This window comes from Rhamphochromis longiceps, linkage group LG10 (genome assembly GCF_057381845.1).
Source record: "Rhamphochromis longiceps isolate RC_006_pf linkage group LG10, R_longiceps_female_GT1.1, whole genome shotgun sequence".
Taxonomy (NCBI): domain Eukaryota; kingdom Metazoa; phylum Chordata; class Actinopteri; order Cichliformes; family Cichlidae; genus Rhamphochromis; species Rhamphochromis longiceps.
The window spans coordinates 11835728-11853071 of record NC_140566.1 but is presented as its reverse complement, the minus strand read 5'-3'; the positions used below and the strand labels follow the sequence as shown (position 1 = coordinate 11853071).

Below are 17344 nucleotides of genomic sequence, written 5' to 3'. Positions count from 1 at the left end.
AAACTGTGAGGGGGAAGAAAAGCTGAGAATAATTATTTAAAAGCAGTATGGTTTGTCTGGGAGCTTAACTCTATTTTATATCAGAATTTTTGTCATATTTTTACTCCCCAGGCCTGATAATAATTTTCCTTCATAAACTGATGCATAAAAGGTTCAAGAGTTTCGCATAATGCAGACGGCCCCCAGTATGCTCCACCCTAATGTTCAACCATGACTTTTTTGCTAGCTAATCACTACAATACAGGTAATCTATATTGAATTAGGTGCAAATACATAAAGTTTTATTTTGGTTTATTTTGTAGCATGAGGAATTAGAAAGATATTTGTCATCTTTGCACATGTATGGCAATTGTCTGATGTTTAACCCTCGGCGTATATGACTTCATGACTGCCTTCAGAAAAAGAAAAAGTTGCAGTGCTTGATGATGTGCATTGATTACTCACCTCCAAAAGAGACAGTAATCAATCTAAAAGGGTTTTTAGGGTGCATAGATCAGCAAAGAACGCAGAGGAGAGAAACTAATATGACCGTAAATGACTGCAAAACTGAGCTGAAATGAAATACACGCACAAAAATTAGATAACTTCTTTGGTTCCTTTCAGTAGTCTGGGAAAACACCGATACACTCGAACTGTCTGCGTTCTTTACAGGAAAAGGGAGGAAAATTGAATCTATTTGGATGACGACATCACTTAAGTTGATGAAATAGGAAGTGAGGTTGAGATATAGTCCCTATTACTGGCAAAATCTTTTCCCCGGTTGCTGCCTTTTTAATGTTGCGGCTAAGTTTTGGCTGAGCTGAAGTCCCAGTTTTAATAGTCACAGTCCGCCATCAGTGTGACAGATGGACCAAGCCAGCCGTGGATTATTCAGTGGCAAAGGCCAGTAATTAATACTGCAAACCGTAGTGAACTTTCAATGTGTAACATAGTGTCCACATTAATAAATAATATACTAACTCTACCCATCACATCCACATCATACATTTCAATGAATAATTTGTACATAAGACATGTAACCAATATATCGGTAGCAAGAAGGTAGTAATTAGTTATTGGTTAGGTTCCATTTAGCACCAGATTCAGGGCTTATCAGCAATGATTCATTTAGAAGGTAGTCTGGACCCAGATACTTTGAATAAGGTAGTATGTTTCTTTCAAAAATCGGAACTTTTTCAGTATGTCCTAAAGGGGCAGTTTGATATTTTGGGAAAGACTAATAAGTTAGCCATGCTCACCGATTAATAAACAGTCTTACCACTACCACAACACAAAGCCATCAAACAATACTTGTGTTAACAAAGAAAACAAAGTAAAAAACAATCATAAACTCAAAGTAGCGTATCCTCTACCCATAATTTGCCAAAAGATGCACAATGCAAAACTACAAACATCAACAAAGTATCAAAAAAGACCAGGAAGGGTTTGGGATATTTATCAATTTCCTGGTCTCAACCCAACAGTGCATGCTTTTCAGTTACTAAGTACAAACCTGAAGGCAGAGAGAACCACAAACAAGATTTCAGCCAGTCAAAGAATTTTCATCCAAGTATAAAAAACAATCCTTATATTTAAAATTGTGTCAATTCATAATTTTGATCCTCTGAAAACGAGTGGGCTGTGTTTAAAAGTGTCTGTAATTCCCAAATAGTTATTGAAAAAAAAAAGCCCTTGAAATAAAAACTAAAAGTCTGCACTTCACTTTAAACTTTCCTATAAAATACAACTCCTAACATTAGCTGGCAGCTGTTTCACATATTATTTTCCCCCAAATGCTTTAATTTCAATAAATCATTATCCGAGAGAAAAATATGCTTGTGGTGTAATTAAAAATTGTATTTGCTTGATCATTTTCATTGACCGTTCCATCAATCAAATCCACTTGCTCAATACACCAGATATTTTGTGGTTCATGTTGTTCAAGATAAAACTGCCTAGAATTTACCCTCGGGGATTTCAATAAGCAATCAAATATGGACAGGCTGTGAATTAAAGACTTGCATGCATTTCTGCTATTTACAGTCATGGAAGCTATGCACTAGTGAATGGTGCACATTAGACATCAGTTTGATTTATAAGTCAGCCACTTGTTTCAATTTCATGGACAATGTCGCATTTCCTATAACCTAAAAGAGAGATTTAATAGTAATGAATCCTGGTCCCTTACTGAATGCAGTCCAGGTCTGAGCACAGAGTAGTAGAATGTGAAATGGAGTAATACTTCTCAGACTGAGAAACGGCTCTGCAGTGAATGCATGCTGGCCTACTGACATAAATCTAACTGTGGTCACTTTCAATTGCACTGCCAGTTGAGAATATGTGGGCGCGTCATACCTATGATACAGTATATGTTAATTTATGTAGATATTAATGCATACGGGGCTATATCTTCACAGGAGATGGGATAGTGAAGCATGTGATTATGGATTGGTAGATTTAAGTCTTAAGCAAAAATGTGTTCTTCCTGCTCTCACTGCTTGACTACACTTGATCTTTTACTTAACAAATACACCAAATGAAAAACTACAACAAAAACATGAACGTTTGTTACACGTAAATGTTCTAGATCGTGAAACAAATTTTAATATTAGACAAACATAACCCAAAATAGTTTTTAAATGATGATAGCTTTTATTAAGGAGAAAAAGCTATCCGAATCTACCCGTCCCTATGTGAAAAACAAATGCCACATGCACTTTTTTGAGCCACCCTTGGCAGCAAGAACTGCAGTCAAGCATTTGCAAATACTGGCAATGAGTCTTTCAAACCACTGTGGAGGAGCTTTGGTTCACTCTTCTTTGAAGAATTGTTCTAATTCAGCCACATTGGAGGGTTTTTTGTTTAGTTTTTTAGCAGGAACGGTCCGGTCCTTTTAAGGTCTTGCCAAAGCAATTCGATTTAAGTCTGGACTTTGACTGCTACATAACTCCAGTATGCATGAGCTTCAGGATACAAACTGATGGCAGGGAATTCTACTTCAGGACATTCTAGTAACGAGCAGAAATCCTGGTTGATGCTCCCGAAGTAGCAAAGCAACCCCAGATCATCACACTACCACTACCATGCTTTTCTGTTTATATGATGTTCTTAGATAGATAGATAGATAGATAGATAGATAGATAGATAGATAGATAGATAGATAGATAGATAGATAGATAGATAACTATTATCTAGGAAGGCAGTCAACAGACATATAAAGACACCATGTTCCTGAACTCTCAGTGACTTCAAAGCAGTGCAGGCCCTGACTTATTATCCATACTCATGTATCAGACTTCATACAGAAATGTGGTTGACTTTAACGAGGGTTTCTTTATCACATCTACACCTCCCTCCCCTGACTTCTCATTTTCCCCGACCTTGGCACAGATGGATATACCACAGATGACATTGTATTCTTCTGGGAAGGAGGAGACAATGCTGTTACAGGCGTTGACAAGTTAGAGTTACCTCAGTTCTCCATCGTGGCCACCCAATTGGTGTCCAAGGAGGTCATCTTTACTACAGGTAAGAATGCTTCACATCTATTTAGACAGAGGCTGCATACAAGCACAATAAATCACAATAAAAATGCAGAAATTTAGAAACTGAGCTGCTGGTTATGAAAGCCTGAAATGGTCCAGCAAACATCTTTTTGTTTCTCACAAATTAGAGATTATAGAGAACTGTCTCATCAGGATTACTCATGCAACACTTCTAAAACTCTTGATTTAGCTTTTATTTATCATTATTGCTATTAAAAGAATCATAAATACTGTATACTTCTTGGCCCGTGGCAGTGCCTCCTTGCAATCTTGTCAGTTTGCTTGGCAAACGTCAGTGACTCCGGGGATGAGATGTGTTAATTAGAGCGCTTGAGAGAGATAAATAGCTTTATTAGTAGGTGAGCTTTTTCCCCTCTGAATACAGGCATGCTAGCTCATTATCCTTATTTGCAGTATTTATGTTAACCTAACACTTCACTCTCTCTGTGCTTCGTATTCAGCGTACGGATTATTAATCTTCTCATCGGACTTTCAACAAGCAAAGATGTAGAAGCGACCTTAGACGTGTAACATAAATGTCCTTTTAGTTGTGTTTCAACTGATTCCAACTTCCCTTAAGCAACCAGACAAGGGTAAACAGAGGAAAAAGTCGAATGTATGATTAATAATTCATTGAGTTTGACGACTTCCAATAATATTTGTTGCTGCTCTTTATCTGGCATGTATTTATCACATTTGATAAGGCATTTATGCGAATGTCCATTAAAAGATTTACAGGTAATTCGAGGTTGCTACATCGACAATACAATACAAGTGAAAATCATGCAAAGAAAAAAAAAGTGGAAAATTGTCCTTTGGTGAGATGACAAGATGACAGATCAGTGACTTAAAGGTGGTAAGTCAGGTAACACATTGGTCCAAAGCCAACAACTATAGTTTCTATTGTGTGGTGGTGCATTAGTGCAATGGCACAGAAGCTCCCATTAATACTCAATAAAATTCATGAAGATTTTAGAGCAGCACTTTTTGCCGAAAGTTCTTTCAGCAACATAATGTCCAACCAAATCCTCTTGGAGTTATAGCATCCAGAGTAAAAAAGTAAAAACCAACACTGGATAACACATTCACCTGTTCAGTTCCCAAATGCTCATCTTTTTGTGTAAAAAAATGACAAGATGTAACACGGTGCCCCTGTCGCAACTTTTGCTGACAGTTTCACACTCAAAATGAAATTCTGTTAGACATAAACATGCCCTTGCACGATTTCCAATTAAATATTGTGCTCAAAATCTTTTGTACATCATTGTATTCTAGTTTTATTTACATTTTTTTTTTAAAAATATCTTGTCTAGACAGCAGAGAAACCACCCATCAGTGTTTACATTGGCTGATAGTTTTCCTAGAAAACATTTTCTGGTAAGATTCTGCAATAAATGACTTACGGCACACATTTTTCTTCCTCTCAGCATATAGGCATGCACTGCAATTATCCACCTTTAAAAATGGCCGTTTGTTAATGTTTAGAGGACAGAGAAAGTGCAAAAGAAAAGCAGAGCAGCTCACTGTGACAATTCTCAGAGGGATGCTGGAGCTGCCTGCTGAGATAGGGGTTGCAGAAAAATCTGCCTCGTTTGCGACTTTCTGCCATGTTTAATTGGAATCGAACTTGTCCCTGGAAAGGAATCCATCGCTTTGGGGAAATTAAGTGCTCCATCTGAACAAATGGAGAAATGACTACCCTGCGTGTTGTCAAAGTGCAGAGTTTGGAACACTTAAATTGTGCCATGGTTTCTCCCTTCTTTTTTCCTTTCTTTCTTTTTCTTTTTTTTTTACTAATGTGTTTTCACTCTTCTCCTGCTCCAAAATCACCCATCCTCCATCCTCTCTCCTTACAGGTGCATATCCAAGGCTTTCACTGAGTTTTAGGATTAAGAGGAACATTGGATATTTCATCTTGCAGACATATATGCCCTCTATCTTGATCACCATCCTCTCCTGGGTCTCCTTCTGGATCAATTACGATGCCTCTGCAGCTCGGGTGGCCCTGGGTAAGCCGCAGCCACTGCTGCATTATTAAACTCATAACTATCTCTGCTAGAATATATTTATTATCACAGGAAGGAACAACATGTGGCTGTCGTGCAGTGTTACTTGTTCCTGTGTAACTCTGAAGCATATACAGGCAAATGACTGATAGATAATTACAACAAACGCACACCTAAAGGTCACAGCATCAGCTATTTTCAATAGGACATTGCGGTCATGTGGAATTTCTTTTGTTCCCAGAAATTAGTCCAAAAACAGAATAACACAACTATTTCAGTGAGACAGTATTAAAAAAATCTTTATTTTAAATATAATATTTTTATTGCAAATAATTAGTAATGACACAAGGCCCAGCTACACTACCAAAATTGGTAACTTTCATGACACTTATCCAATTTCTCAAGTATTCTCAGAGCATTGTCTGCCATGATAATTGAATAAACCGCATCAAAGTGACTAACGCTATGATAGTTAGACTAAGATGTGATCAGGGTGGCACGGTGGCATAGTGATGGTGCAGCGTCCTCTGTTCAAATCCACCCCCCAGCTGGGCCCTTCTGCGTGGGGATGTTTTCATGGTCTTTCTCTGGCAGTCCAAAGACAGGCTTATGTTAGGTTCACTGGTGATTGTAAATTGGAGGTAGATGTGAATGGTTGGCTGTCTCTCTGTGTTAGTGACAGAGGCCCTGTGAAAGCGGCGAACTGTAACTCCTACTTTGGAGCCAATCAATGAACTCTAGTAAAAATATGTATCCGATTACATTTACTTAACAATCCCACTTTTCTCCTTATCTCCTCTAACACGCATTAAAGGCAAATATTACTTAGTTACCACTATATTAGCAAAGCAATGCAAGATTAAAAGGGAGAAAAGAACACTGGAATGACATTTTTGTCTAAATAAAAGTAAATTGTGCACTCCTTTCACCACTTCTATCACCACGCAGTAAGTAACGATACACAAGTACAGTTTGGAGTAAAAGTGTGTACATGTGCAGTATCTGACGGTCTCTGTGTTTCTTTTCTGTGTGTGTGTGTGTGTGCTGCTGTACTCAGGTGTGACAACGGTGCTTACCATGACCACTATTAACACCCACCTTAGGGAGACTCTCCCAAAGATTCCATACGTGAAAGCCATCGACGTCTACCTCATGGGCTGTTTTGTGTTTGTGTTCCTGGCCCTGCTTGAATATGCCTTTGTAAATTACGTGTTCTTTGGTCGGGGCCCCGCGCAACAGAAGAAACTCAGCGAGAGGCTGAACAAAGCCAACAATGAGCGCACAAGATACGAAGAGAAGCGCCTGAGGGAACAGGTTTGCATCTTCATCTGCCGCCTCTTTCTCTCTCTCTCTTTCCCCCCCTTTTTTTGTACTCCACCTCTCTGTGTCAGTCAGAGTTCAAGTACAAAACAACGATGTTCTGCACATAAGATTTCGAGCCACAGCCATTTTATCCAAAGACACATATGCATACACTAGTCCCTGAAGTAATCTTCCACAAGCATACTGATGCCACCACATGCATTCACCGACCATCATCCATTGCTTCTCCCTCAAGCACTGACTGCTTTTTATCGAACATAGCCTTTTTCATTGAGATACCTATTCATCTAACTCAACAGTGGTGTAAACATTCCCATTTCTTATTTAGGTTGTTGTCTATGTTTATGCTGTAGGCTTTATTCACTCTCACTCGGCCGGCCTTATATTTCAGCACCTGTTTTCCTGCAAAATGAAAAAAAGAAAAATTGGATAAACATCAAAACGTAAGATAAGGAAGCATCAGCACTTATGCAATTTGCCAATGACAGATGCTAAAATGGAGTGAAAAAAGCCCCCCCCCTTTCCTGTTTTCCTGTGTGTGAGGTACTAAAAATGCTATGTTTATTCAAAAGTTGTTCCTGTTAACTCTATGTCTTATGCCTTGTGTAATTTCTGAGAAAATGTGCTTATTTGCCAGTATTTTTATAGCCGTTTAATGTTCTCTTCATTTTTCTTTCACATTGCAAGGACTCCATTTCCGTGCCGTTTCAAACCAACACCTTCAGGTCATTTACACAGCGAAGAAATCTGTATCTCGAGGAACAAAGAAAAGTTGGGGTACATTTATTTAGCAATCATATCAGCTGTAGGCCAGACCTCACGATAAAGTAACTTGTGTTAAAAAAAAAAGAAAGAAAATAATAATAGCAGTAATATATAAAGAAAGTCTTGTTAACTATTTCTGTTGCATGCGAGAAATGACATTCCATATCATCCCTGCATTTTGCTTAAGCTTGACAGCTTGTGGGATGGGAGGGGGGGTTTAACATAAGTATCAGTTTTAATGGGATTAATGGGGCTGCTCCTTGGCATTTCAGACCTCGCTGAATCTTTGTGTCTTTCGCCGCTTTGCACAGGTGGATGCTTATGGAAACATCCTCCTCACCACGCTGGAGATGAATAACGAAGTGATGCCTTCTGACGTGGGGAGCAGCGTCAGTGACTCTCGGAATTCGGTCATGTCCTTTGACAGCTCCGGGGTCCAATTCAGGAAGCCCATGGCCCCCCGAGATGGCTTCAGCCACCATTCGCTGGATCGGAGTGCCATGCGGAGCCGGGCCAACTGTCGGCTAAGACGACGCTCCTCCAAGCTCAAGTTGAAAATCCCCAACCTGTCAGATGTTAGCACCATTGACAAGTGGTCCCGGGTCATTTTCCCTATCACCTTTGGATTTTTCAACCTTATCTACTGGTTGTACTATGTGAAATGATGTGCATCCCACAAGGAATCATGGGCCATATTTTGAGAGCACATTAAATTGGCTTTGATACAGTTCCAAAATATGTATACACATATACGAGTTGAACATATGTATATGCATATTTCTATATATTATATTTATATATACACATGTGAAATCCGAAAGACCTTTCTGCTGTACAAAGTATTAATAGGATGACTTGAATGTTTAAGAATAATTGTGAAAGAAGAATTTGGAGACTTTGAGTTTCTTTTTCCTGCTGAAACGAACAAAACAAACACGAGATCCCACCAAGGGGGGTTTTGGAACTAAAGACTGCATGATATTTTTGCTAAAAAAAAAAAAGAAAAAAAAGAAAAGGGGGAAAAAAAGAGAAGAAAAAAAAGAGAAAGCGAAAGCTCTCGAGAGAGAAACGATGTCTCAGAGTCCCATTGACTTTTTATTGATACTTACTGTAATCAAAAATCCTCTTCTGCAGCTCATGAAATCAGTGGTGGCTTGTCTGTTCAGGCATCAGCTGAGTGAGATCCTTGGCACCCCCCCACACGCACCCCTACAGCCGAATCCCCCACCTCCCCCACCCCTGCCATCACCCATGGATAACATGCACGGAAATCTCCGGTTCTACTATGTACAGCAACCTTGTTTGGATTATGTGTTGTTCCTTGGGTTTTTTGAAGTGATATCGTTCTCTTTATCAGACATCAACTCTGGCCTAATGGTCTCCATTAGAGGGCCGCTCGGATGGGGGACGACCGCCGCATTCTCGACGAGAGTCAACACAACCCTTGTATTCCTTTCTCTTCTCATGTTGTTTTTAGAAACGCGTCCTCGTGGGAGGGTGGGGATTGGGTGGGGGGTTGGAGGTTGAGGGAGAGGGCTCCTTTTTTTCATTACGGTTAAAAACAAAATACTGATTATTGTAGATATGGTTTTGACTTGAAAAATACTGTGATTTCAGAGAGTGTCAGAACATGTTCTAGAGCTAGGGCATTACAAGATAAAAGAGTCAAAGGTATGCATTACTCATTTTGATTGTTTGGAGATAAAAAAAAAAAGCATATTCTGTACATTTTATCATTCAGTATTCTCATGAAAGTATATTTGTGCTGTTTCTTTCCTCCTAACGACGCTCTTTAGATGCAGCGTTCATTGACGTCATATCCTGCTTTGTGTTTGCTAAGAGGAAACGGAGGATTGCTTTTGTGATTCGTTTGAAATTATTCTGCAGTGAAGATGTGCGAACATGTATATTCAAAAGAGTCAACATATCCGCCTACAGTTTGACCAGTTGTCATTGAGTATATAGTATTCTTTTTTTGTTTTGTTTTGTTCGTTGAGCATTCTTCTCAGTGTCGGAGGCTCTGAGGTCGAGATTATTTGATCGGGACAGTATCGGGCAGCACGTTCAGAAGGTGTTGGGGAAAAAAGTATTCAACGTTTCAATCTTAAACTCAGTCAGTGCCATCCCACACATACGCCAAACCCCGAGGATCAGAAACGACAGCCTATAAGCAGGAAGGATTCTTGGGGGGGAAAGTGTCCCAGAAATAGCCATAAATTGAATGATGTAACAACCAAAAGGCCTACAATCCATATGGATTATTGCTGTTTTGCTCAAACACAAACACACACCTACACACACATGCAGACACACACACATTGCATTTTCAGTGCTCAGGTTCATTTGCAAAGAAAAAAAAACCTCTAAGATTTTGTATTTCATTAATTAATTCATTGTATTTTTAGTTTTTTTAATAGGCCTGGTTAATAGTGTATATAGGTTGAAAAATTGTAGCCACTAAAAAGCGTTTTATGATATTAAAGCAGATGGACAGCTGACACTCTGTAAAAGTTTTGAAAGACAGAAAAGAGAGCAAAAAGCAGCAACATACACAACCAAACCTAGTTAGGGGCATTGGCCCCGGAGAAAAAAAATAAAAGTTACAAAGAGAGCAACTACACACAAACATATTAATGAAGTTAAGGTGTCTAAGGTGTGTTAAAATAAAAGGAGTGCTAATCAGAAACCAATTTGTCTCCTTACATCTTAGTGAAGTTTGTATTGTGATGTGGCCCAAGCCTTGAGCTGAGTTTAGTATTCCTTATTGTGTACATTTTATGCATTGTTGTCTTATTCTCTAGAAGCAAAAAAGAAGAACACTCACTGTTGAATATAAAGCAACCCATGAAATCTTACAGAAAGACAACAAGAGTAACACAAATACATAGTGTAGTGTGTTTATATCGGATATCTTGTCTTTGTTCCAGCAGCCAAGTAGTCTGCTGTCTCGGTGATCCTAAAGTCTAATCATGCGGCTAGAACACAGCGATTACTGAAGAAAAGGAAATAGTTATTTATGAGAAAATTTGACCAAGCCCGGGAGCAGGTTCTCTTGTTAAGTGAAGATTACATATTCAGTGGCGTACTGTAGCAAGGGTAAAGGATAGAAAGGGGGTGGGGTCTTTTAAAGTTGCCAAATGAAAGTGAGTTAAGGCTGTCAACAAAAAACACAGGCAGTGGTTACGACACGCCTAAAAAAGCCCAGTACCAGTTTTAAAATAGCATTTCACTGATTTAGCATCACACTCCTATCAGACTGATGGACAGTTTAGAGCAAAAAGAAGGAGAAATGTCTGTTTTTAAAGAAAATTATTATTCTCATAAATCTTTTCATGTTAGAGTCTTGCATCCACGGAAGAAACTCCACCAAAATGGCATCACTTGGAGCACAAAAGCTTTATGCAGCTTCGTTCACATATGCAGTAGTAGCGCCAAACACCCGCCCAACTAATGCTAAAGTGGAGTGCCCCTTTGACATAATTATACGCATCCCTGTTACACATATGCTGCAATTTTAACATATGAGGATGTTCTGATGTAAAACATTCAGTTGACATCATTACTGTACACAGTCCTCAGTTTTCCAGTCGTTTTTTTGCAGTCAGATTTTGATTGCACTCCCACAGTGTGGACAGTCGACATTAGGGGTGTCACGATAACCGTTTATTAGCATTAACTGTGATATTTAGGAATGCAATATGGATCTTGTGCTAAATATGCACATGTAATAAATGTTTTGCTTTTGTTTTTTTGTATGCCTCTGTAGAGTTACAGTCACAGTCCCTCATAACTTCCATGCAGTTGTATTATGAGTTTAATTAATTTGCCAAAAAAAGAACCCAAAATAAACAAAGTTATATTAGAATTTGACCAACAGCATTAGTGCCTTTTTTTTTATTTTGATAATGTTGTTGATTTTTTTTTTTTTTTATCGTGACAGCCCTAATTGGTAAGTGATACACAGAGTTCTCTGAGTCGGGGAGAGAGATATACATATTCCAATTTATGTTGCAGGTTACAATAAAACAAGAGTAATGATAAATGGAAGTTCATACCAGTAACACACAATTTACTTCTTTTTTCTTTTTTTTTTAATGAATTTTTGTCATTTCATCCTGCGCTGCACACTAACAGCTTGTCAAACTGTTTGAATGGAATTTGGTGGATCTTCGCTAAGAGTTTGGTCAACCTATGAGGCCAGATTATACCGTTTGTTCTAGTATAAACAAGCACTTTTTGTTTGTTAAAGTATCACAACCACAAGTGTTTTTAAGTAAATTGGTGGAACGCGTTTGACTAGGGTTCAATGATTTGCACTTACACTACATTTTGTGATGTAAACTGACACAAGTATCACATTCTTGTTCAGGTTGGTTTATTGACAGAAATCAATTCAAGCATCCATTTTCATATATATATCTATATATCTATATATATATATATATATATATATATATATATATATATATATATATATATTATTTTATTTTATTTTTTTTTTTTTTGTCAATAGTAAATGCATATCTTTAATAAACACCAAGCAAATACGGAGGGAAAACATTAGCGGCCCTTGCATGCTCGCAGAAGAAGAAGAAAAAATACAACAACAAAATTCCACCACTCGTTTCAGGGAGAACATGTATTACCTGCTTTCTGAACACGAAATCAGCACATTGTTCCCCAAAAAGCTGTGAGGATCTTCTGTTCTATGCTTTCACTTTAAATTTTTTGCTTATATGAGAGAGAAAATAAATTTCTTTTGACACATGTTCATGGAGTGGAGCAGGAGGAGGAGGAGAAAAAATGTGTTGAACTGATTTCAATGTGAATTTTCTTGCCTCTAGTGTATATGTGTAATTACATGTGAATTGTACTGTAAATATGATATCTTTCACTTAATAGTTCTTAATGCATGAACAAAAACATGGCAGTTCGTAATACCAGCTAGCCTCACTGCTAATGGCATGGACAGCTTCTCTAGCATTGGCATACTTCTGCAAACGAAACCTAAAAAATGAAACAGAAGAAATACACGGTGTGCACAAAATAATGGAGAAATCAATGCAAAGTCCTCTGACAGTGAAGGAGTTTCTGGTGGTCCCGAGCTTGTATCGGTTCACCCATTCCCTCCAGAACAAGGCTAATGCTAATGCTGTTGAAGATGCCTGGAAATTACAGTATGCGGCCTTGGTGCACTCTCAGCGAATGGGAATTTCCTAATAACTTTAGGATTTGCAGAAGATTTCAGTACAGGACACCTGCTGCATTTACCTCAGCCATGGATAAACCACTCAGTCATCCGCGAATCCTCTCAGAAAATTAAGGGCATGATTGGCTTGCTGGCTCGTAGAGGCTAGAGGAGCAGGTTTGCCTTAAGAAGGCGAGTGGGATGTTCTTACCTGTTCCTCAACAAGACAGTCGCATGTGCCCTTGAGCAAGGCACTCAGCCAGTTGCCTAAATGCAACTGCTCAGTTGCACAAATCTGTGTAGGATGGTAGTGAAGTATTTTTTAGCGGGGGTGAGGGTATTAATACAAAATTATTCCCTGGGTGCATGTAAAGATCCACGAATCTCATAGTATTATTAAACAGTTTAGTTAATGTGGGCTTGTGCTCTTTTCGATGTTCTATAAAGTGCCACGTTAAATGCCATTACACATCTTACCAAAGTTTCATCTCCAGTCTCCACATTAGCTCGCTTCATGTGGCACTGAAAGAGTGAACCACAACCACGCGAGCATGTTGAACCAACCAAAACACCAGAACAAGGCTGACTGGCTCCTCACTGTTGGAAGAACTTTTGTTGGTGCATTCATTATTTTGTATGTACCTTGTAACTGGTTTTGTTTTGCATGACCTGAGTTTTAAAAGGTTAATTTTCCTACATTTTTACTCCGCACCATCTGATTCATCTCCACAGCCAGGAAGAGAAAGATCCAGTGTTTACATGCTCAAAATTGCACTTGTTTTACAGCCAGTTCTGCAAATCTTGTGAAAAAAACTGTTCATAAAACTGGAGGACGTATCGCGCGATTGTGGCAAAACGCGAATATGTACCTCTGCAAAAGTAACTGTAAATCACACAATTTGGAACAGATGCACCAAGCGGATGCTGTAGTTTTATCAGGTTCAGCATAAGCATTAACATCAAACGCCCTTCAGCAACAAAGGATGTAAAGGATGCTTGCTATTAGCATCTGAACGTAAGCCATGTGATTGCACAGTGAGTTGGTGTTCCCTGTATTTTCCTCTCTAAAAAGTTGCCTCTGGTTAAGGTCTGTTGTCGGTTACTGTACGAGGATTCCCGCAAAGAAGCTGTGCTGATTCCCACTTACGCATCAGTTTACTGTACCTCCTTCTTTAAAGGAGGAAGACTAGATCATGTTTAACCAGTAGGTAAGAAAATTATCCAACACTTTTTAAATTTTGGCAATGGAAGAAAACAAAAAGAAGAACCCCACAAGATAAACAGCCCATTATTTTGCTTTTTCCTTTTGTTTCGGTATAAATTAGTAAATGATTTTTCTTCATTTCTGTGTTCATTTCAAATTTATTGTATTCGTTACATTTGTTATGGATTGTTATTCTTACTGTTGTTGTTGTTTTATCATAAGAAGGAAATGTAATTCATCTGATATACTGGCACTGGAAGAAAAATGCATTTGTTTTTTTGTACTGTAATTGTTTTGTTCACATTGGGCGCTTATTTGATTCAGTTGTTTAATAAGGTGTTTGATTTCATTTGGAGTACCAGTACTCATGAAATCAACATTTGTGTAGTATGAAGTTGTATTTTTTTTGTCAGTGCAAAATTAATGTTATAGTGTCGATCAGCTTTTTTAGGTGTTTGAACAAAATGTGTTTTTTACAAATACAAGGTGTTCAAGTATGTGGTATAAAAAGGGTTATCATTCAAACAACCAACTTTTTACAAATAAAGGCTTATACAGTAAAGAAAGCTAATGTCTTTTCATTTGCCCTTTGTGGACTAATATATGACACCGTTTCGTTTGACTTTTGATTAATTTCTTTTTCAGATATTAGTCCCCAAAAGGTAAATAGCATAAATACAATGTTGCAAACCAAGAGGACAAAATCAGGTATTTGCCATTGCTACTCCAGGTTGTTGTCAGAGCTCTCACCGCTTAGCTGGTGTCTTGCTTTTGATAAGGACTGCTGGATATGAAGACAGTCTGAAAACAAAAAAATTAAGAAAAATCAAGAGTGTCTTCTTTTAATTTGATTACAAAACATTGCGCGTTTATGAGAATATACCTCCTTTCATACCCTATTTCCTGAATAAAGACGCAAAGTGACTCCTGCTGACAAGTGTAATATTTGCCCCTTTTTCAATTCAGGAACTATTAAGATTCATTTTTCTTTACATTCTTTACAGATGTATGATAATAAATCAGAGAGCAGGAATGCCTTTGTGGGGCAGTTTGCATTCTACAAAACACATGATGATTAATTTGCTCTTTGCTAAGACTCTTTGTCCTCTGGCTGAGGGCATGGTGCTATATATGGTTGCACATTAGGGTTGTTTTTTTCCTGGATGCAGTCTGGGCTTGAACTTTTAGGTGGTGAAAGTGAATAGAATGGGCTCTCAATGTAATTGCACCTTGAGCAAAGACAGCAGTAATGATCCAGAGAGAGAGATTTAAAATATGTTGCACAAAGGAATCTAAACTTTAAGAAACATTCATTACTGTCCAAATCAGCTTATTGATTATGCAGATCAAGTAGCACGGTGGGTTTGGAGGGGCTTTGGGATGCAACCTGTGTCCCAGTCGTCAGTCTCATTTGAAGCAACAACCTGAATAAAAGCACATCAGTGTTTTAAATGTAAAGCATGTACTTTTACCACACTACTAACATTCTGTGACCTCCAAATGATCTAACATGCATAGACAAAATGTATTAACTCGTTTCAATGCTGTTTAAGGTCTGTTCATCAGCTGCGCTTGCAGTCATACTCAGAAAGCACAATATTTTCCACTGTGTGAAAGCCATGTTCCTCCCAAAGTGCAAAGACATTCAGTTCAGGTCCACCAGAGGCTTTAAATAGCCTTGTAGGTGTGAATGTGTTTGTCTACATCCATGTTAGCTATGTGATAGACTGGAAACATGTCAAGGTGAGCCCTTGTCAGATCCCTAGTGCTTGCTGAAATGGATTCCAGCCCACTCCTGTGACCATGGAGAACATAAGGTTTAAGAAGCGGATGGATACTTGCACTTTATATGTCTTTAAATACATGTAGCTATCTGTGTAGTTGCAATTACATAATGGAAAAAATCTTTCTTTAAAATAAGTAACCAAATCAGGACATACCAGAATGTGCTGTTATTTGTGTATCCGTAGATTTAAAGAGTCATCAGTTCCATGCCTCTTAATGATTTTTAAACACAGATATCCTGAGATTCTAACATTTCAGTGTTGTGCACTATTACAAACTAGACTAGGTAAAGTTTTAAGTGCTTATTAGCTTCAAAGTTCAGCTCATTAGTCAAGTTCATAACAGAAACATCGATGCTGCATTTACTATCCTCACTGGTGGCTTTGGCTGGGGACACGACAGAATAGATGGATTTTTCATAATTTCCAGATGGGTTGCATCACCCGTCAATAAAATATTCAAGCAAAAACTTCTATATCTTATTACCTCAGTTAACCCTCTCAGGCTCAAATTAAACTTTTTTTTGCTAATGCACAACCAAGTCCTGCAGTGGTAAAAAAAACCCCCCATAAAATATGTATGTGGGGTAATCAGGTTGTTAGTTTTTAACTGTTGCAAATCGGCAACGCCTGCCTCGAGAGGGTTAAGAAGCTTAATAGAGTTGTTGATCTTTTACCTGTTTAGATATATTGCCTGCCTACAATAACCTAGCTGCTTAAGCTAACATGTCTACTTGGATTGAATCATGTTTCTGAGAAAAGGTTTTTCTCCCAAGGCCTAAATACAAATGCAAACTTAGGTCATCCAATTCAAGGAATTCAGATACACACTATTAACGTAAATCTATTTTGCCTTTCATGCCTGGTGCCCGCTAAGCACTTGCATGCTACTGGGGATTTATCGAATTTCAAATAAGATGAACTTCAATCACAATGCGTGCACACAGCGGTGGTAGCATCGTTGCCGTTGACACATCCTGTTTGGAGCCCCAGTAAGACTCTATACCCATGCTAACTGCAGTGTCATGTGGCTAGATTTATAAATAGCAAGGCTTGGGCTAAAAGCTAATATCAACTCTTTTTTTTTTTTTACAGTTTCTATAACCAGCTAATTAGGATTAAACAAAAGGTAGAAATTAGACTGGAAACATATAAATATTGGGACTAACTAAGTTCTGAACCATCCAAAGAACAGCCAACAGTTCAAAGACCCCCTCTAATGAATATGACACTTTTAAGCCATTTTTACCATGTTAGCCTCATTGCCTTGGAACATCATGAAGAAAAAGAAGAAAAAATATGATTTTGACATTTTAGACATTCAGCTTAATTAACAGCAGCCAGTTTAGTGTGATTGGCAAACAAGGTTTTATCTAACATTAGTAATATATCAAAAGCTGTTTCCCTAACTAACTAATCAGTAGAGTTAACAGAACTTATGTTAGTGCAACGGAGGCTTAACTGCCTGTGTTAATCTAGATAGCTACCATGTTTTCAATGAAACATTCTTTCAATTTATTTATTTATTTATTTTTTGCCCGTCCCGTTTG

General features: G+C 38.2%; 1 protein-coding gene across 1 annotated transcript in view; it reads left to right on the top strand.

Annotated features, from left to right (window-relative positions):
* gabrb4 (gamma-aminobutyric acid type A receptor subunit beta4) overlaps window positions 1-8869 on the top strand; it is a 57614-nt gene extending 48745 nt beyond the window's left edge. Inside the window, exons 6-10 of the mRNA XM_085419558.1 lie at window positions 3370-3507; window positions 5381-5533; window positions 6588-6844; window positions 7541-7630; window positions 7930-8869. Coding sequence (XP_085275684.1) covers window positions 3370-3507; window positions 5381-5533; window positions 6588-6844; window positions 7541-7630; window positions 7930-8283 — 992 coding nt within the window. The 3' untranslated portion in view covers window positions 8284-8869. The remainder of the gene's footprint in view (window positions 1-3369; window positions 3508-5380; window positions 5534-6587; window positions 6845-7540; window positions 7631-7929) is intronic.
* The last annotated feature ends 8475 nt before the right edge of the window (window positions 8870-17344 follow it).